Source organism: Biomphalaria glabrata, chromosome 10, assembly GCF_947242115.1.
Source record: "Biomphalaria glabrata chromosome 10, xgBioGlab47.1, whole genome shotgun sequence".
Taxonomy (NCBI): domain Eukaryota; kingdom Metazoa; phylum Mollusca; class Gastropoda; family Planorbidae; genus Biomphalaria; species Biomphalaria glabrata.
The window spans coordinates 4,410,644-4,433,125 of NC_074720.1; the positions used below are offsets into that span (position 1 = coordinate 4,410,644).

Sequence of the window (22,482 nt, forward strand, 5' to 3'; positions counted from 1 at the left end):
TTATTCAATATTAAACATAGTTAATTAAAGGACTGATTGGTTACATTTTTTTATTGATTCAAGTTTTGTTAGGTACCATAGGTGTGGGAGAAATAGTGTGCACAATTATCTAAGGAAACAAACCCTAAATATTGAGCCATATCTTATCTTATCTTATAAAATACAAAAGTTTCAACTTGATCCGAGATTGGGTGTAGAAGAAATAACGTTTAATAGACAGACAGACAGTTAGATATACAGACAGACAGACAGACAGACAAAGTGAGTTGATATAAAACATAAAATAGCAGAGAGAAAGAGAGAGCGATAGAGAGAGTGAGAGAAAAGAGAGAACGGGGAGAGAGGGATATAGAGAATGGAAATATAGAGAATGGAGATATAGAGAATGGAGATATAAAGAATGGAGATATAGAGAATGGAGATATAGAGAATGGAGATATAGAGAATGGAGATATAAAGAATGTAGATATAGAGAATGGAGATATAGAGAATGGAGATATGGAGATATAGAGAATGGAGATATAGAGAATGGAGATATGGAGATATAGAGAATGGAGATATAGAGAATGGAGATATAGAGAATGGAGATATAGAGAATGGAGATATAGAGAATGGAGATATGGAGATATAGAGAATGGAGATATAGAGAATGGAGATATAGAGAATGGAGATATAGAGAATGGAGATATAGAGAATGGAGATATAGAGAATGGAGATATAGAGAATGGAGATATAAAGAATGGAGATATAGAGAATGGAGATATAGAGAATGGAGATATAAAGAATGGAGATATAGAGAATGGAGATATAGAGAATGGAGATATAGAGAATGGAGATATAGAGAATGGAGATATAAAGAATGGAGATATAGAGAATGGAGATATAAAGAATGGAGATATAGAGAATGGAGATATGGAGATATAGAGAATGGAGATATAAAGAATGGAGATATAGAGAATGGAGATATAGAGAATGGAGATATAGAGAATGGAGATATAGAGAATGGAGATATAGAGAATGGAGATATGGAGATATAGAGAATGGAGATATAGAGAATGGAGATATAAAGAATGGAGATATAGAGAATGGAGATATAGAAAATGGAGATATAAAGAATGGAGATATAGAGAATGGAGATATAGAGAATGGAGATATGGAGATATAGAGAATGGAGATATAAAGAATGGAGATATAGAGAATGGAGATATAGAGAATGGAGATATAGAGAATGGAGATATAAAGAATGTAGATATAGAGAATGGAGATATAGAGAATGGAGATATGGAGATATAGAGAATGGAGATATAGAGAATGGAGATATGGAGATATAGAGAATGGAGATATAGAGAATGGAGATATAGAGAATGGAGATATAGAGAATGGAGATATGGAGATATAGAGAATGGAGATATGGAGATATAGAGAATGGAGATATAGAGAATGGAGATATAGAGAATGGAGATATGGAGATATAGAGAATGGAGATATGGAGATATAGAGAATGGAGATATAGAGAATGGAGATATAGAGAATGGAGATATAGAGAATGGAGATATAGAGAATGGAGATATAGAGAATGGAGATATAAAGAATGGAGATATAGAGAATGGAGATATAGAGAATGGAGATATAGAGAATGGAGATATAAAGAATGGAGATATAGAGAATGGAGATATAGAAAATGGAGATATAAAGAATGGAGATATAGAGAATGGAGATATAGAGAATGGAGATATGGAGATATAGAGAATGGAGATATAAAGAATGGAGATATAGAGAATGGAGATATAGAGAATGGAGATATAGAGAATGGAGATATAGAGAATGGAGATATAGAGAATGGAGATATGGAGATATAGAGAATGGAGATATAGAGAATGGAGATATAAAGAATGGAGATATAGAGAATGGAGATATAGAAAATGGAGATATAAAGAATGGAGATATAGAGAATGGAGATATAGAGAATGGAGATATGGAGATATAGAGAATGGAGATATAAAGAATGGAGATATAGAGAATGGAGATATAGAGAATGGAGATATAGAGAATGGAGATATAAAGAATGGAGATATAGAGAATGGAGATATAGAGAATGGAGATATAAAGAATGGAGATATAGAGAATGGAGATATAGAGAATGGAGATATGGAGATATAGAGAATGGAGATATAGAGAATGGAAATATAGAGAATGGAAATATAGAGAATGGAGAGCGATAGAGAATGGAGATATAAAGAATAGAGATATAGAGAATGGAGATATGGAGATATAGAGAATGGAGATATAGAGAATGGAGATATAAAGAATGGAGATATAGAGAATGGAAATATAGAGAATGGAGATATAGAGAATGGAGATATAGAGAATGGAAATATAGAGCTTCTAGAATGACTTAAGTAACATCTAATCACAGACAATCAAGCGATAATTTACCCAGAAAAACTAAACTATAAGAATAGGCTAAGAGCTCACGCAGCGTCACTCAGAGTCAAGACGGTGGCGTCAATATGAATTAAAAAGCAGCGCTGACTAGTCAAGAGTTTTAATAGTCCCTCAGAGTTTCACAACATCGTAAGTACTTAACTAATAACAATAACAAACAGAAGGAGGGAGAAATAGAAGGAGTGAGGTAAGCAGGGACGGACTGGGTGTCAAAATCGGCCCAGGCATTTCTATACATACCGGCCCATAAATTATATATCATACGATGGGCCTCCAATTATAGGCGTACCTTTCCTCAAAATCATTGTTAAGTTTAATAATGTATCGATAACTGTACGCAAGCTTTATATATTTATAAGAAATATAGTTCTTATGTTGCTTTTTCATCGCTAAGTGTGCAGGCCCCAAAAGGATGAAGCCTACAGTAGCACTGTCTACTGGTGTAGGCTATTAAATTATTTCGGAAAATGTGTTTAATTAGTATTTTAGGACCTACAATGTAGAGTCCGTAATCGATTTTTTAAAATCATGACGCTCAGAGGGCCACTTTATAAGAGAATATCATTAAACCTTTAACAATTTAATACGTGCCATAGTTGCCCTCATGCGGCCCTTGAGGTCGCCCTACCGGCCCATTTGGTTACCGGCCCACCGGGCATTTGCCCGAATGCCCATATTAGCCAGTCCGTCCCTGGAGGTAAGAGGTTCAAACAGATCGATCCTCTTCTTTGTAATAGCTTCTCCGATGCACGAACACATTTTCTGCTCCTGATTTCCGTAGAACTCAGCAGACGACACGATAGTTTTGTGTAACAGGATTAATTCTGTTACAGATCCAGTACATTCGTTCTGATTAGCAAGATTGTAATTTAAATCTACGTAAAAGAATAAATACAGAAAAAAAAAGGGGGTGGGGAGTGCAAAAGTCTAAAAGAGAGAAAAAGAAAATGTCTAAAATTAGCACATCGTTGACATTTTGAAGACATGCGAAAAAAAAAGGGAAATAACAAGGGAGTCAATAAGTCAGCAGACGAATTCGTCCGTAAGAAAGATTGAGATCTAAATAATAGAAAATACAACGTGGCGTTTTGGGATTGTGTTTCGTCGTCAGCTCCTTGTGGTGAATGATTTCATTGTTTTTTGTTTTTTTTACATCCTATCTCTCTCTCTCTCTTTCTCTCTCTTTTTCTCTCTGTTTCTCTTTGTCTTTCTCTCTTTCTGTCTCTTTGTCTCTCTCTCTCTCTCTCTTTGTTTCTCTTTGTCTTTCTCTCTTTCTGTCTCTCTGTCTCTCTCTCTCTGTTTCTCTTTGTCTTTCTCTCTTTCTGTCTCTTTCTGTCTCTGTTTCTCTCTCTGTTTCTCTTTGTCTTTCTCTCTTTCTGTCTCTTTCTCTCTCTCTCTCTGTTTCTCTTTGTCTTTCTCTCTTTCTGTCTCATTCTCTCTTTCTCTGTCTGTCTCTCTCTCTGTCTGTTTCTCTTTGTCTTTCTCTCTCTCTCTCTCTCTCTGTCTCGCTCTCCTTCCTAAGACTACAACAAACTTATTTTAACTCGTTATTAATCGAAGCAGGACGTTTTGGCGCCGCCGTTTTGGCGCCGCCGTTTTGTCGACGCCGTTTTGGCCCCGCCGTTTTGGCGCGAAGGTCGTTTTGGCGCGAGCCGTTTTGGCGACGGGACGTTTTGGCGCGAAATACATATGTACGTTTATTGTATTATTTCTTTTAAAAGAATTATTCATATCTATGTTTTGCATGAGTGTTAGTGTTAAGACATATTTTTCACGTATAAATGTAAATTTGTGTTTGTTTTTCACATCATTTTCTATAATAAACATTTTGGCTTGTGTATGTGTGTTTATTAAGAGGCACACTTTTATTTTCAAAAAAGTTTTTTATGATATTACTTTAAAATTAAAAACAAAATGAAACGATGATAGACTAAAAATTGATGCAATTATTTGTTTATATTAACATTGGTTTATTTAATAACTGTATGGTATCTCCAACTATACATACCAAACACTTGCTAATATAAGTAAAAATATAATACATCTACCATGTTTCTCAAAATACTGTAAGTTAATTATACGTAGACACCATGGTTATTTGCCTAAGTCTCTGGAATTCAAGGGTTCATTAAAAAAAAGCTACGTGCTTATTAAATTATCGTCAAATGATATCTCGCGCCAAAACGTCCCGTCGCCAAAACGGCTCGCGCCAAAACGTCCCGTCGCCAAAACGGCGGGGCCAAAACGGCGTCGCCAAAACGGCGGCGCCAAAACGTCACGTACCGGTTATTAATATAAACTATTTGCTACCTTCACAAACACATTTGTTACATATAGTTACAAGTGTAAAAGGAAGGTTTAACTATGAACATTGCTAAAAGATATGACTGGGGGCTCAATGAATTATATTTTAAAAAATGAATTGATCTAACTTAAGCTGAAGGTTGGTATCCTTCACCTCTAGTCCAATAAGTGATGGTTGAGTGGATAAAAGTGTGGATTTTGAAACTAAGGTATAGACTATGAATCCCTTTCAAGATTGTCCTTATTTAAAAATTTTGGGACGCTCCCCCCCCCCCCCATTAGTTCACCCGACTGCACTTTTGGTTGGCTGACCATTGTGAAAAATATTGGGTCGTTGTGCTGGACACGAGATGCTCTCGTTCTGAGTTGTCCAAACAGAAACAGGTTCAACATCCTTAGTCCCTTGAGCTCCTAGATCTCAATGGGAAACTATGTGGCATGTGTCTGAGTGGTGTAAAGTCCAGCATTGGATCTAGTCACCAATAAATATATATATATATATATTTATATACATACAATGTATTTATACGCAAGCTGATTTCATGTAGAGATCATATTATTATAAAGCTTACATCAAAACTTGTCAGTCCGGTAAAATGTTTGCACACGGTATTTCTCTCACACCAATTTTCAGAACAAGTTCAACCTTTGCCTACTTATTATTGGTTGAGACAAGACATGGTCAATTTTTTTTCTTCATCAGTTAGTTAATTAATTACTGGTAATAATTTTTTTTTGATACCAGCGAGGTAAATTAATCCTTCCGCATTTGCAGATACGCTAAATATGCGTTTGTTTTCCTACGGTTTAAAGTAAAGAGAAAGTGATTTTTGCGGAGAACTAGAAAAATTAGCAGGTAATTTTCAATAAAAAGGGAAACAAATATTCTGCTCCATTTGGGAAAAAGGGTGCCTCGAACCCCCTCCCCCCTCCTCTTTCCTCACTATTCTGCCTAGCCCTACACTACCCTAACCAGACAAGACGGATTACGAAGTCCCACAGTTTTGCGGTTACCAGTCAAAAAAAAAAAGGGGGTGACATCCTAGAGACATACATCATATTGCGCTACCACCTAACTAGCCGTCTTGGCATCTGGAGAACATCGCGTCTGGGACCAGTCCCGCGAGTGCCTGTGTGTGTGAGTGATAGGTCTGATCGTGTCTAAAGACATGCAAATGAGACAGTTGTGAGTACCATTGTCCAAGTCATTGGTATCCAGCGATGACTTTCATTTGAGGACCCAAGGGTGGACTTACAGCGGACATTTATGTCTTGACTATTCAACCCCCCCCCCCCCCCCAAAAAAAATGGATGGACGAGTACACTCTAAGACTAAGTGGTTCTCAATTCATTGAGTGAAACTAAAAAAAATAAAATTTCCATTTCAGACCATTTACATGAGTTAAAGTCTAATACTTCCTTTGTATTTAAAATTATTTTGTGCTAGAAACGCAAGAAGTGCACAGATATACCTAAAAAAATACTTTAAAAAAATGAATACACCAAAAAGCTAGCTTAGCATAATTTTTTTACGCCAATCTGAAAATGTTGAATAGAATCGGTATCTATATTAGAGAGGGGAAAAAGTAAACAGAACGCTCAAAGCATAATTTGCATAATATATTTGTTTTATTAACGTTTTATGGAACAGTCGTAGAAAGAAGGGTGAAAATGCAACAGCGCTGGGTGAATGCAGACGCCTATCCTATGACCATAGCTGTGTATCAAGAATTAGCCTCTTTAGTCACACAAGAAGTTGCAAAGGAAATATGTAGTTTATCTACGTAAAAATACCACAGGTGGAACTTTATTACAATCGATTTTTATCAGCAATATTTTATTTCAGATATTGTTGTTGTTTTTTTCTATTCTACGCATTTTTAGTAACATTTTTGGCTAAACACCAAAGACATGGAAAACTCTGAATCCAAACCTCCACTGCCTTGGGACTAGACCCAAACAGGGGAAAAGTTTTGGGAGTCAGCCCTGAGGAAAAATCAGGAGCCGGTGACCCTTCGGAAACCTGTAGTATACTATGTTGTAAGAGCCATAGTCATTTTACTACTGAAGTTTGCCAATGATGAATCCTTTAAACTTTTCAAGCTTTGTGTGTTAATGGTCAGACCAATTTGTTACGATTTGTTACACGGGAGGAGATCTGAAGATTTGTTGGGAAAAAACAACAACTGAACAACATCTAATAGAGGAAAGAAATCGATACTTTTCAAATCATTTATATCGATACTATGATGAGAAATGTGATAATAATAATAATAATTATAGATTGTATATAGCGCTACTTTCATGCTTATAGCATGCTCAGATCGCGATGGTCCAATCTCTTTGTGGACCAGTGGGGGTGGGGATGGGGGGGGGGATCTGGGAGAAGGTTTTCCGTGCTGACGCTCAGTAAACACAACTCTGCTCGAGTCGGGTGTCGAACCTCCAGCCCCCTTCACAGGTAGCCAAGTCAACCCGAGACAAGTTCATGCGCACTTAGCCTCTCGATCACGCGTCCCACAATTCGTGATAATGATTATTAATAAATAAGTCTTTTGTAAAACTCGCAATTTCTGGTTATGTTAGGCGCCGATTCCCTACTGGACTTCGCTGAAGGTTATGTTACTGTGCCAGGAAGGGGGAGGGAGTATCAAGTTTTGTTACGAGTTGTTGCAAAGGGAGACGGGAGAGCGAGGGGGTAGGGGGTACTTAATATCCGACCGTTCTCTTATAGTTTGTTTATTGACACAGTTTCTAACGTTGTTTTATGCTGTATGGCATTGCAGAATTTCATTTCCTTATAATTATTTATTTTTTGGTTCTATTTTTTTTTGCAACTCTATTACGGTGACCATACTACGTGACCAATCCTATTTCAATTTCTCAGAATTCCATCGAGCCTAAGCCACGCGATAATTTGAGAATCCGCAAAAGTCATGTAAAGGAAGTGGAAGTGTTGAGCAGACGATTAAGTTCTTAGTAACGATGACTTCAGAGTTAGTCCCCGCCCTCACTCCCCCGCCACTTCTTTTCAGGGTATCATTGTGCATGCGCAGTGCGTAGTACTTGACGGATGGTACCTCTTTTTTTTTTTTTTTTCTTTCAGAAATTTGTTTCAATGAAATCTGAAATCGATGTCGACTAGTATGATGTGGTGTTCAGTTCCAGCAGTTAATTATCACTATGCTAGCAGACGTCATGTGAGATGACGTAGGTGTGGTTAGCGTACACAATGGGTTGGGAACCGTCGATCAATGTCGACCATTATTTTCTGGAAATGTATGCAGATTTGTGGATCGTTTCTACTTTCGGACCCTCCCTATCGTCTGTCACCCCTTGACCCTATGAATGACCAAACGATACGTCATACAGCCAATTATAGCTTGGATGAGATGAGAACATGGCGTTACTAGAGACCTACTTTTGGTACAGGTCAGGGGTTACAATGAACCAATCCTAAATAGATATTTGATGACGATATTTTGCAGGATTTTAGTTTTTGTAAACATCTTCATATTTTTCAAAAACTAAAAGTCATTAATGATAATAATGTCCATAAAGAATTCTTAGTTCAACTAAAAGAACATTAAATGACAGGGTCCTAAATTCAGGGAATAACCACACATTTTGAAACAATAGAAAACTCTTCGTCTCTCCCTATTAAGTTATAAAAATAGCGTTGGTTTTATTTTTTAATCATATACTAAAAGAACAATGAAATCTTTTGATATGCACTGTTATAAACCTGGCGGTGACTCAGATGAGGTGCTGTGTAGGTGCTTTTAGACTACGCAAATAGCCCCAGGTCAGTGCTTGACGATCGGTCAACCGTGACGAGTGACAGTACACGCCGGTTCGGGAAGGACCAGTGTTGTAAATATTACGCAGGCAAGTCACGGCGAATGTGATCACCCAGTGGTCAAGCGGCGTAAACGTAGCAATACCGAAATGTTCTATTACATTGTCTTGACAAATATAAAGCTCAAATTTGAAATACAAACTTACAGTGTCTAAATCATTTCATGGTTTTTCTTTCTTTTATATCAGGTATAAGATAAAGTTTGATTCTGGTGTAAATAATTTTATAGCAGTTTTTATGTCTTAGGCAATTTTCCCTATATTTTTTTTCGTAGAATTATGCAAATAAAGTTTGTCTTTTTGATAGATTGTACAGTGTATCTGATGTTAGGGGCTCGGTGACTGAGTGGTACAACGCTTCGCTTACGAACCTACGCGTCTCGAGTTCGAATCTTGAAGAAGTTTGATTTTGTACTTCGGGATTATTAGGGCAACTCTAGTCCACCTGACATGGGAGGTGATGGCGACTTATCGTTGTGCTGGCCTCTATCCTGTTTCTCCTATCTTACAGCCTATATTACAGAAGTTACATCACAAAAGAAGATAATTACGAATTCCATCTGTCAGTTATTACCAGTTGTCGTTCTTTTAACTCTTTCTCTCCTGATTGACGAAACCATACTTGATTTGACCTCATTAAATTAATATTGGATTTTATTAACTTTACTTTGTGTTCTCCCTATAACCCTATACCAAATAAAACATTTTCTGATAACAAACGTTATTCAAGCAAAAATGAATTATTCCGTCGGAACGTGGAAAATGCTACGGAGAGAAAGAGTTAATGGTGACGTTGAAGAAGAAAAAAAAAGCGAGTTGATAAAACTGGACTTTCTTGGTATTCAATTAAAAGATGACGTAGTTAGGTATTAGTCAGGACCTAAAAAAAAAAGGACAACTTCCGGTTTCGTCCTAGAGGGTCTCTTGTTTAGTGTTCCGACTTTGTGTGTTTCTTAATCCTGGATTGTTCCGAGATTTGAGCAGAGTGTTACGGGCGGTGTTTGGAGGTGGAGGGTGTATCTGGCTATTGTCGACGGGGGCGTCTCGTCGCCCATAAATACTGACGGTGGTATTCCTCGGCACGGGGTTACACGAAACCAATGTTGGCACAGTGCACCCCCCCAAGGAGGGGCGAGAGGCGGAGGGGGTGTGGCGCGATGTCTCCCAACTTAATTCCGATAAGTCGTAGCTCTTCGTGATTTAGAATTAACTTCGTGACTTAAAGGAGGGGAGGGAGGGAGGGAGGGAGGCTTAGTAGTTATCCCTCATTTTCTTTCTCGCTCTTCCTTGTGTCTCACTGTTGGGTTGGTATCAACTTTCCGATTTATGTTGGTATTTGAAATATGAGGCGCGATAGATAGAAAGTATTAGAGACAGATGAACTGAGGCGCGATAGATAGAAACTATCAGACGAACTGAGGCGCGGGCGAGGGAGGGTTGAGGTACTGGGGGGACGGGGAGTTGGGTGAGCATGATGTGAGACGAGGCCGATGGCTTTTTATGACAAAGCCAGGGCCGGATTTATATTTGATTAGAGCCCTAAGATATTTGAGTTGTGGGGGTCTTAGTAATCAACATAATGAATTTTGTTATTGCTCCTTCTTCAAAATGATCTCAACTATCTCTGGAGAGATTTTGTGGGGACCCCGAGCAAGTGAGGGCCCTAAGCTGTAGCGTATGTCGCAACACAAGACACAGCTATTATTGAGCGTTGGCCCAAGGTCTAAATCTAAAGTACGCCCTTCTTAGCTAATTTACGTGTTCAAAGGGGGGATGATGTCTTTCAGTGCTGCCCAAACTATGGTCTACGGTTATAAACAAAAATATAGTTAATTACTTAAATAATTGGTAGATTTTTTTTTCTATGGATTCGTGTGTTGTCATTGACAAGGAATAATTGCGCAAAGTTTTAACTTGATCCGAGAATGGCAAGTGGAAATAAAACGTGATATAAAGAATCCTGCCCGCTGACAGACAGACGGACAGAATGACTTTATATTACCTTAGTAATATTACAAATAAATAAAAATCGTATGCTGACTTTAACGAAGATTTGGTAATTAAAAAAAAAAATTTTTTTCGATAAAACTCTGGACCATCAAAATGAAATGAAATTTGAATTTGGAGATATTCTGATTCAGCGGCGACATTTTCCTATCTGAATTTCGCTTTCAATAATTTGAATATTCTAAGATTTAAAAAAAAGTTCTGAAGATATTTTATGGGTTGCTGACATAACTTTATGTGACGTGTCGATCGTTGAATGGGAATAGAGATGTATAAAAAAAATATTTATGATTACACAAATTTGTTAGAAATAATAAAAAAAAAAAGTTGTAATGAATGAAATTTACATAAATTGAAAGGAGAATGAACTGAAGTTGATAACTGATTGGTTCATTTGGAATGTCAAGGTGACCTCTTTTCAAGATCCTACAAAAAATGATATTCATATAGGAGCGCACGTTTGGTTGCTTAGTGTGGCTTGCACGATCTCTCTCTCTCTTCCTCTGCACTCTTTCTGTCCATCTTTCTCCCTTCCTCTGCACTCTTTCTGTCCATCTTTCTCCCTTCCTCTGCACTCTTTCTGTCCATTTTTCTCCCTTTTATCTCCCTCTTCCTCTCTCTCTCCCTCCCTAACTATCTTTCTGTCTCTAACTCTCTCTCTCTCTCCCTCGCTCGCCCTTTCTCTCTCTTTTTCTCTTGTTCGCTCGATTTTCCTCTCTCTTTCTCTCTCTCACTCCTGCTCTTTTTGTCTCACTCATCCTCTCTCTCTCTCTCTCTCCTTCTCTACCTCTCTATCTCTCGCTTCCTCACTATTCATTTCTTGTTCATTCTTCTTCTCTCTCTCTCTCGCTCTCTCTCTTTTATTTTTCTTCATCTCTCAGATTTTGTTCGACATATGGCTTTGTGTTTGAGGTGCATAATCCACTTGGCTACCTAACCAAGTAAGTTTAGCTCGGGATTTTAACTCATGATGAGCTGTGTTGCCAAGGACGCTATGGGAAACGTCTACCTGACTCTTACCCCCCCCCCCCCCACATCTACTTACCCCCAAAGAGATTGAACAAGAACAATTAGAGCGCGCTAAAGTTGCCCTGGATAAGCGAAGAATAACAGAAACTTTCTCTTTCGCGTGCTCAGACGGTTGGAGGTGGGTCATGATTCGAACCCGGGACCATCGTGTCGACGAAGCCCTTACCATACAACCAGGCAGCTCCCTTTTTTAGGTTGTGAGCCCATCAGAATTATTAGATGTCGTTACATTAAAGGCAGCATTCAGCCAACGGGAAGGTGCTTCTACCCCGAGCACGCGAAAGAGAAAGTTTCTCTTATTATTCTTTTTTTTTCTCTTCTGAACACCATTACAATTGTACACAATATGTTCTCCTTTCTTCTCTTTACTTACGCAGAGGCGGCCTTGAGGGTGAGCGAGTTGGGCTACCGAGCCTAGTGGGGGGACCTGCTATTAAAAGAATCTTGTTCTTTAGTCACCTTTAGCCCATCGTAGAAATATCCGTGGCGCACTGCTAAGGCCGCCTCTGACTTACGAGGTCATCGGCGGCGCATCTTTTTGCTCATATTGACCAGAGAACGAAATAACTTCTTAACTTCCAGCTCGTGACAAAAGTGAGCCTAGGTGTCGCCCTAATGTTTGCATTTTGAAACAGTTAGTCGAATAGAAAACAGAAGTCAGCAATACAAGTTCTTATACTTAGAAGATAAAGAAAACTTTAGAGAATACACGATAAAACAGGAAACAGACCAAACCTATGTTAACACGTAATGTCTTCAAATAAAATTCTAAAAAAAAAAAGACTGATTTAAGAAAACAGGAAATATCCAACACTTGACACAAGAAAACAGGTATAACATAAGAAAACAAAACAAAACAAAAACAAAGTAAATAAAAAAACAGACATAGCTTTTGACTCAAGAAAACAGAAATAACATTTAACAAAAGAAAACAGATTTAACATAAGAAAACATCCTTAACATTTGACACAAGAAAAAAGCTTTAACACAGGAAAAAAAGGACACAACACTGGACACAAGAAAACAGATTTAACAAAAGAAAACAGATATAACACAAGAAAACAAATTTAACACACACAAAAAACAGATTTAAGAGATAACATAAGAAAACAGATTTAACACAAGAAAACAGATTTAAGAGACAACACAAGAAGAAAAAAAGGGTTAACACGAGAAAGCGGACTTGACAGTTATTATGAAAATCTTACTTTGACAAATGTCGTTCTCTCTGGTGTAGCCCTTATCCTCAGCTTCAGACCTTGTCTTGGGGGGCTGGTACCACAGGCCATACCGAACTGAAAAGACAAAACAAATTAGAATAGGATAGGATTAACTTGGTCACTTTTTCTCTTTTCTAGTATATGTGTATCAACTGTAAGGTGTGCACAAGTGGAATGTCTTGGCTCTTATCTATTTACTAGTCGACCGGCGGCGTAGAATACGCCGCTATTTTGCAGTGCCGACCTTAGGCCACTGCAACCTATGCGACCGCAGTGGGCCCCAGCACTTTCATAGGATCCGCGCTAATTCTAGGTGTATAAATCTTAAGTTACGGACAGTGATGGTTGGCTCAAGTTACTGATTTAAAAAAATGGAATTAATTATTCAAAAATCCTCTATTTTTTCACCAATGTTACAAAAGTATATAAAAAAATGCAATTAAAAACATCCACTGGCTGCGCATAGCTCTCCATATCGCCCTCATGTCGCAGATATTTTATTCAAGCTTTAGTTCACTCGTCCCAAAACATTTTTTTGTTATTTTAATTAAACTTTTGTAACAGACTTCGGTATGGTGCAGACAGTGTATAAAGACATGACACCCTCAGTTATCCCGCGCCTCATCCCCCGAATCATGACGCTCCCCCCGCCCAAGTGGTGCATATTATATGTCGCCGTCCCTGCAGCTGCTCGTCTTGCCAGATGATAATGTTAGAATAGTTGGAGGGGGGGGGGGGGCGTACAGTGCCTCTCTTCAAGTGTCACCAGAGCTATTATTTTGATGATCTGAAAATAGGGAGGGCAGTGGATGAAGTGTGTGTTGGGGGGGGGGCAAGGTCGGGGATTAAGGTTCGTTAAGAACCAGGCGTGTTGATTTGGGGAAGGGGGCTAGACCTTAGTGTAACATGGAAGTCGGTGCTGACGAATAATGTCTTCTTCATAGATGATCAAAATGTTCATTGTATATGTGGGTTTTTTTTTTTTAGATCACACAATCATAGTCGCCTAGTAGGCTATGTCCACTACGTCATCTGTCTATTGTTTTCATTACGTCAACTGTCCACTACGTCCACACCATCCACTATCCACTAAATTCTCTGTGTCCACTCTGCATTACGTCTACTATGTCCACTGTTCTTTATGTCCGCTGTCCACTACATCTACAGACCCTAAGTCCACCATATCCACTGTCCAGTATGTCTTTCGTGTCCATTATTTCCACTGTGCATTATGTTCATTATTTCCATTGTGCCTAATGTTCACTATGTCCACTGTTCCTTATGTCCGCTACATCCACTGACCCTAAGTCCACCATATCCACTATGTCTTATCATGTTCATTATTTCCAGTGTGCATTATGTTCACTATGTCCACTGACCTCTTTGTCCACCGTAACCGCTGTCAACTATGTCCTCTATGCTCATTACGTCTGCAGTGGGTTATGTCTACTCTCCACTACAGACCCATATGTCCACAAACAGAAGACGGGGAAATGGTTCCATGGGCACTTTCCCATTGTAAAATGTATGTCTTAGCGTGTAGGGCAGTACACAATCTTATGGATACCGTCAAACACAGTGCAGCCCCACCTTTTCTCAGCCTTTACCCCAGAGGGGCCACATACACTTCCAGCTCGCGTGTCGCGGACTGTACCACCGCAGAATCAAAGAAAACCATCGAAACCACTGGCGCTGAGCCTCTGAGGCTTCGTTCAGCATTGTGGCCAGGAGTTTCGAAGTGGGAAAGACCAAAATGAAAAGAACATTTTTTCGCTCCATTGGAATAACGGGCGGTGATGAAAGATGATTTCAATGGAATTATATTGTTTAAATCTTAAATTCACTTCTGTTGAAATGGCGCTGAGCCTCTGAGGCTTCATTCAGCATTGTGGCCAGGAGTTTCGACGTGGGAAAGACCAAAAAAGAAAAGAACATTTTTGCGCTCCATTGGAATAACGGGCGGTGATGAAAGATGATTTCAATGGAATTATATTGTTTAAATCTTAACTTCACTTCTGCTGAAATAAAAGGAAGAGGAGGGGCAACGATCCTGATAGAATCACGCAATCCTAGACCGTATTGACATAACACCAAGCTTCTCTTTATTCATACTGTCTGTTCACTATTAGCACTAAGCGTCTTTTTTTTTCTCCCCCCCCCTCTCCCCAGCACTGCATCTTCTTATCAGCAGCCACGCGCCTTTCCCGCCTAATCGTTCAAAAAAAATAAATAAATAAAAGCCAGAACCAAACCAAGCATTGCATTATCAAAGTATCTGCTGAGTGAAAGAGAAAAGGAATCAAACATTCGGATGTCTTCACTGCAGCACCCCCACCCCACACCCCTTATTCCCCACAAAGGCGCCCTAGTCTCTCAATCACCCACTTGCCGAACCGCCAAAAAAATACACATCGATCACTGAGAGTCATGGCTCGTGGCGGCCATCTTTTGTCGTCTGACAAAATCTTGGACTAGAATATAATTATTTAACGCGCCTAAAAGAATGACAGAATCAAATATTCAAATACCAGGGGACATAATGCGCAACGTTTTCTGTTTTTTAGTTTTTTTTCTCCCATTTTTTATTCTGAATGAGTTTAAAAAAAAACATTTAAAAAAAAACTTTTTTATTAAGCCCTGCCTCTTTCCTGCCACACAATCTCTCTCTCTCTCTCTCTCTCTCTCTCTCTCTCTCTCTCTCTCTCTCTCTCTCTCTCTCCCAGTTTAATTTCTTAGAGTGCGAGAGAAAAAGGAAATGACTTTATGTCGTCTGCAATTTGGGTCACTCCCTTCCCGCCTATTCTTCATCCTCACCATCTTCTAGTCCCCCCCCGTCCAAATACACACAGGTTTTAGTCACCCTCGGGGAAAACACACAAAAAAATGTCGCCTATTTACGATCTCAAAGATTACTACATAAACAAAGACTCGCGCAATATTTGGCACTCCCATTAACATACACGCGTATCAGAACTGGAGAAGTGCGGGATTGGGCGCGAAACGATACATGCGGGATGCTTGGTAGCGGGCATAGCTTAATACTCAAATTTTCGGTTAAACAACATCCCCCACCCACACCATCCCAGCCACCCGGACCTAACCTCACGAGCGGTAGCCCCCAGCAGTTCTCAAGTTACGCCGACTATGCTCAGACATAGACATATAGGTATACATACACACACAGAGTTGAACTAGTTAAATCGCCTCACCCCACCCCCCATACACAATGTCCGCTTTCTTCTACATGAAGCGACACTGGCAGACACTTGTTTATGAGTTACTGCCCCTTGGAGCGCGTTTAATTATTGAGAATAGCCGTGTCTAATTTGCATATAATTTGCATACTCTGGTTGAACTTCATACTGTTATTGGGAATACTTTAATCATACTGTTATGGCAAACACACACCAGCGCGCGCACAGAGACACTCGCACACACATGTCGTTCTACTTCTTTTTATTAAACTGACCAAACCCACAATCAGGGTGGACATTTGTCGGCCACTGGACACTAATAGCACTGGACGGAAGTAAACACGAAGCCAGACAAATCTCTGTCTACGTTTTGAGCGTGGGTCGAAATGACACAAAAAAAAAGGCAATAGACGCAAAGGGGGTGGGGGGTGGGGGATTCCCCAGTACGTTAAGTGAGTTAACACAGTCCACTCCACAGGCGGCCACTCCAAGGGCTGTCACTCCATCGGCATTACAGCCCTTGATCAAGTCTTTCTTAATCGGAGAACATTTCAGACATTTGAAAAAAAAAACAAAAAAAAACTTATATCAATAATATATAAATGTTTCGAGCAATTTGATTTAATCCTTTGTAATGCATTTATTAAGAGAGAACTCTTAAAATTAAATATTGGTTTAAATATCTGAGAAAGACCTAGATCTATAAGTTTTATGTGTCTAAAATAAAAGGCAATGTGTTCTTCTATGCTTTATAGCCAACACCTCAATAGCTACATAGAATGGAACGTATAAATATATAGGAAAACACATGTAAAGGAATGTGAACACCACAACTGGAAAGTTATCGTTCTTGAGTACATAAATAGATTAATGCTTTTAGGACAAACTGTTGAATTAACTCTTTTGTTATTATTTCTTACATTGTGGATTGCATAACGATAAGGCATTCTCTTATTTGCCGAGGAGGTAAAGGAGTTAAAAGAAATAAATAGGTGTTCAGTGTGGACGCACCATAACCTGATTGAACACACACAGAATCTAGGGGTTGCCGAGGATTTGTCAGGGCGGCACTGCCCTTTGGGAAATTCAAGCAAGGGGCGCTCGACTCCCCGTGTTGTTTTACTGAAATGAAGGAGAGATGAGAAAGCATAGAAGTTAATAATGAAACAAAGAGAGGAGAGAGAGAGGGAAAGAGAAAGTCGTCGAAGGAGTATTTAGGTCAAAGGATCGGTGTCACGGCTCCCAGATGGAGATGGATCAGGGGCGGATTCCAGAGATGAAAAGCGTCATCGATTTTTTTGTTTCTTCCTTGAGTTTTAATGTGATAGTGGGCTTAAAACAGGACAGACAGAAAGAGTTAACTAGGGACAGAGGAGAAGAAAGAGGGAGAGAGAGAGAGAGAGAGAGAGGGGGGAGGACAGAGGCGAGCCGTACACAAAGCTGAATGAATGAGTACTACAAACGTCGTGGCATCCACGGACGTGAGCAGTATACATGAAATATGACCTTGACCGGTGACTAAGGTCATCAAGAAAGCCATTGTTTAAAGATAGAAGACACAAAAGAGAGAGAGAGAAGAGACCAACTGTGAAAGACTGCCATCACTTCACGGGCTTTTAGGTATTTAGTAATAGATCTAGGAAGTCACTAGCGCTAAGAGATTTGACTCCGTCCAAGCGTGCTTCCGCTTTTGTAAGGGGAATATTAGATTTGCGTTGAGTAATAGCTAAGCTTTTAATAATATCAACAAGCAAATAGGAAAATGTTTGCTAATTTAGTTACCTCATTATATCATCTTATTATTGTCTTTAATATGTCTTCATGTTGTCTTGAAATGTTTTCAACTTTTAAAAATATAATTAAAGTGTTAAACGTGTCCTAGCACTCTTCAATACAACTCTGAAAGAGAGAAAGATGATGACGGAGAAAGAGAGAAAAGAGAGAAAGAGAAAAGAGAGAAAGAGGAGAGAGAGAAAAGAGAGAAAGAGAAAAAAGAGTGAGAGAAAAGAGAGAAAGAGAAAAAAGAGAGAGAGAGAAAGAGAGAAAAGAGAAAGAGAAAAGAGAGAGAGAGAAAAGATAGAGAGAGAGAAAAGAGAGAATGAGAAAAAAGAGAGAGAGAGAAAAAGAGAAAGAGAAAATAGAGAAAAAGAAAAGAGAGAAAGAGAAGAGAGAGAAAAGAGAGAGAAACGAGAGAAAGAGAAAAAAAAGAGAGAGTGAAAAGTGAGAAAGACAAAAGAGAGAAAGAGAGAAAGAGAAAAAAGAGAAAGAGAAAGAGAATGAAAGCGATGAGACAAAGAGACACACGGAAAGAAAAGAAAAAGAATCACGAAGAAGTGAAGTTTAAACAGAAAGAAGAGTTGAGGAATGTTGTTTTCTTTTAAACATTGATTTATTGGCATTTAATTGTCAAGCAAGAATAACTTAATTAGATAAAATTAACTTTGATTTGATAGCCATCTAGAAACAGTTCTTTCTCTTTAATACCGAATACAAAATAAAATTAAGAAAAGAAAATTAGTATAATAAAAGTTTGTGTATAAACTCGTAGGTGTCCCCCTTGGGCCAGCTGTACCCACACACATAAGGTTACACGTGCACGTAGTTATTTTCACAAATTATCGTGACAGACTGTTGTCACATTTTCACATATAGACTAGGTCTAGGTCTAGGTCTAGTGTTCCATTTATAGCTAGAGAGACCTCGGCAGATCAAAGAACGCAGCCAAAGAGATGTAGATGTAGCGTATGACTGTTTGACATGCTTCGGATGCTCCTTCAGAATTGGAGATTAGTACATCCTAAGCCCAATCCTCTCGTAGGACGGCGGCGGATGGCTGCGAGCAGGGTTCAAACCCTGGATACGACAGTCCAGAGCGCATACCACATGACAATGCCACTAAAAAATACTACATTTCAGTTGTAGTTTATTTAGTTTATATCAGTTAATCTCCCCTACCAGGGAAACAATAATGAAAAAATGCAGTGTATTTTTTTTTCCATATAAATAAATAAAATGTTTTTCACCTAACCATCCCCCCTTTCGGCCTTTTTAACCTTTTTGTACCCACCCCCTTCACTGTTTTTTACACCTGGCTGCAGCCGTCCAACTAATCTGCATCTCACCTGTCAAAATCTCACGTTCATAGATTTCCAAGATCGAACCTATAATTAGTTATGAGACCCCCCCCCCCGGTCCTTTTTTTTTAAATGTCACGTGATCCTCCCCCATCCTTTTTTAACCTTTATATAAACCTGGCTGACCATCCGCCATTGACCAGGACTCAAATGGCACATACGGAACATACATTTAGACCCCCCCCCCCCCGGACTATCCAAAAGTTGAATAATTAATCTAAAACTGTTGAACCACTAATGGGGAACAACTGTCTGGTCGTGTGGTATGCACTTCAGACCTTCAGCCGATGGCCCCGAGTTTGAATCTTTCATGCTTTTATCCTCTGCCGTTCTGAGAAAGGTTTAGACTAGGAAGTAATGTTTCTCAATTATTTTTTTTTTAATCTGAAAATTATAACACAAACAATGTGTGTGTTTCTGAGCACTAAAAAAAAATCTTAGTGAAAATCTGGCCAGTCTATTAGAAGATACAAAGGACCTCATTCACCAATCGTAAACAAACAACATTTAGCCACGTGATTCTCTATATCTTCTATACAAACTACGTATTACACACAGGGTGTCAGGTGACAGTTTTTTTTTCGCTGTTGTATCAATATCATCACGTGGCTAAATGTTGTTTGTTTACGATTGGTGAATGAGGTCCATTCAATCAGATAGTACTATCGTTACATAAAGGAGTTAATGATTTAAAACTATTGTTACATAAAGGGGTTACTGATTTTAAACTATTGTCACATAAAGGAGTTACTGATTTAAAAAAATGTTACATAACAGAGTTACTGATTTAAAACTATTGTTACATAAAGGAGATACTGATTTAAAACTATTGATAAGTAGCAGAGTTACTGATTTAAAACTATAGTTACATAACAGAGTTACTGGTTTAAAACTATAGTCATATAACAGAGTTACTGATTTAAAACTATAGTCACATAACAGAGTTACTGATCTAAAACTATAGTCACATAACAGAGTTACTGATTTAAAACTATAGTCACATAACAGAGTTACTGATTTAAAACTATAGTCACATAACAGAGTTACTGATTTAAAACTGTCACAGCTTTCCTATTCTATTTATACTTATATAACTCGCTAGAATCTACCTTAGGTCTCGCAACGTCTCCAGGTGTCCCTAGTTCAGTTCTAGTTAACGAAATAAAACAATGAAACCACTAGATCAAACACATAATCTTTAATCAGCTTTACTGCATATCACACACGCTGGTCTCTGTCTAACAACCAACACACTTCCGGTCATTCGCGCAGATTGTAAAAATAGATTATACATACATACACACATTCATCCGTGACATCTCGCCCCTCCTAAAATTATAATCGATTTTTACAAAGATTACTAAATAAAACGATTATAAAACAAATATCAAAGAATTAAACCATTAGATCAAACACATAAACTTTAATCAGTTTACTGCATATCACACACGCTGGTCTCATTCGCGCAGATTGTAAAAATAGATTATACATACATACACACAAAGCTGTGACAAAACCTATAGTCACATAACAGAGTTACTGATTTAAAACTATTGTTACATAACGAACATGAGGCGAACATACGTGGGCACACTCTTGCTCCTTAAATACTCTAGTCACGGCATTAGGAGGCGCGGTGGTTGAGTGGAAGAGCACTTGGCTTCCGAAACGAGGGTTCCGGGTTCGAATCCCGGTAAGACCGGGATTTTGAATTTCGGGATTTTAAGGCGCCTCTGAGTCCACCCAGCTCTGATGGGTACCTGACATTAGTTGGGGAAAAAAAAGTAAAGGTGGTTGGTCGTTGTGCTGGCCACGTGACACCCTTATTAACCGTGGGCCACAGAAAAACAGATGACCTTTACATCTTCTGCCCCATATTTCGCAATGTCTGAAAGGTGATCTATTTAGGCATTAGGAGAGTCCTTTGGGAATATTTCTGTTTTGCTTGTATTGAGTCCCATCCAAAACGTTTCGCAGACGACTTACGTCACTTGTCATGACGTCACTCATTTGCCCCGAGACTGCATTAACGTTTTCCTTAAGGCATCTCAAAAAGAAACAAAAAAAAAATGAAACATCTATCTTCTTATTGTCATTAAACATCCTCCAAGCGCCGCCCCCCTCCCCCCCCCTTGTTTATTTTGCTGGCATTCCCACCAAAGAGGGTCCGGGGGGGGGATGAAAGAGGTTGGCCTGGCAAATGTATTTGGACAGATGTGCTTAAGTCTGTTATTGCTTGGAGTCTGGACAGAAAGAAGAATAAATATTTGACTCAATGGATAGAAAATGTTCTCAAATTGCACGACAACATAGCTAAATGGCTCAGACGCATATTATGTAGATGTGTAGCTAGATGGCTCAAATAGAGGCGCGGTGGCCGGGTTCGAATCCTGGTGAAGACTGCGATTTTTTATTTTGGGATCTTAAGGGCGCCTCTGAGGCCACCTAGCTCTAATGGGTACCTGATAATAGTTGGGGTAAAGTAAAGGCGCTGTGCTGGCCACAATGACACCCGCGTTAACCGTGGGCCACAGAAGTATGACCTTTACATCATTTGACCCATAGATCGCAAGGTCTGAAAAGGGAACTTTTTTTTTTTTACATGGCTCGAAGGCATAATTATGTAAATACATTGCTAGATGGCTCTAATGCATATTATGTAGATGGCTCAACGCATAACTATGTAGCTAGATGGCTGAAATGTTTCACATTATATTGCTACATATTTAGATCGATTGCATAGCTATATTCGTTGACGGTTTGAATACATATTTAAGCATTTAAATAGATCAAATAGTATCTGGAGAGATTAAATAGCATCTTAACGGATCGAACAGTAATCTAAATAGACTAAATACAGAGCTACATTAGATGATGCATAACAATAGACGTGGAATTACAGAAAAAAAAAGTGCGGGGGGGGGGGAACTATTTTAAAAATAGGTAAAAAAAAAAGACAGAAAAAAAACATGGATTGGATGCTAAAACTGAAAAAAAGTGAAAGGTCGAGGAGAAATAGATAAAATTTGTAGAATATGAGTCTTAGAGTTAAACTCAAACAGATACAACAACGACATCCAGATATCCATCAAACCCACGTCTTTGTCTCTTCCAGATTCCTGATCATTTTCTAGGAATGTAAACTTTCCTTTGATTGGTCCCGAAAAAAGAGGAAGCTGGGATAACTCTTAGTAAAGGTTAAAGGCCAAATCACAAGACAATCAGTACAGCGGTCCCCTACAACGAAAAACCAAGACTTTTGACGAATAACGAATGCTATAGATTCAACTA

The 22,482-nt window shown here is 38.8% G+C and overlaps 1 protein-coding gene across 7 annotated transcripts in view; it reads right to left on the reverse strand.

Annotated features, from left to right (window-relative positions):
- LOC106061695 (uncharacterized) overlaps window positions 1-22,482 on the reverse strand; it is a 305,818-nt gene that overhangs the window by 24,684 nt on the left and 258,652 nt on the right. For all 7 annotated transcript variants that reach the window (XM_056043798.1, XM_056043799.1, XM_056043797.1 and 4 more), the window contains one exon: window positions 12,852-12,938. In XM_056043798.1, coding sequence (XP_055899773.1) covers window positions 12,852-12,938 — 87 coding nt within the window. The remainder of the gene's footprint in view (window positions 1-12,851; window positions 12,939-22,482) is intronic.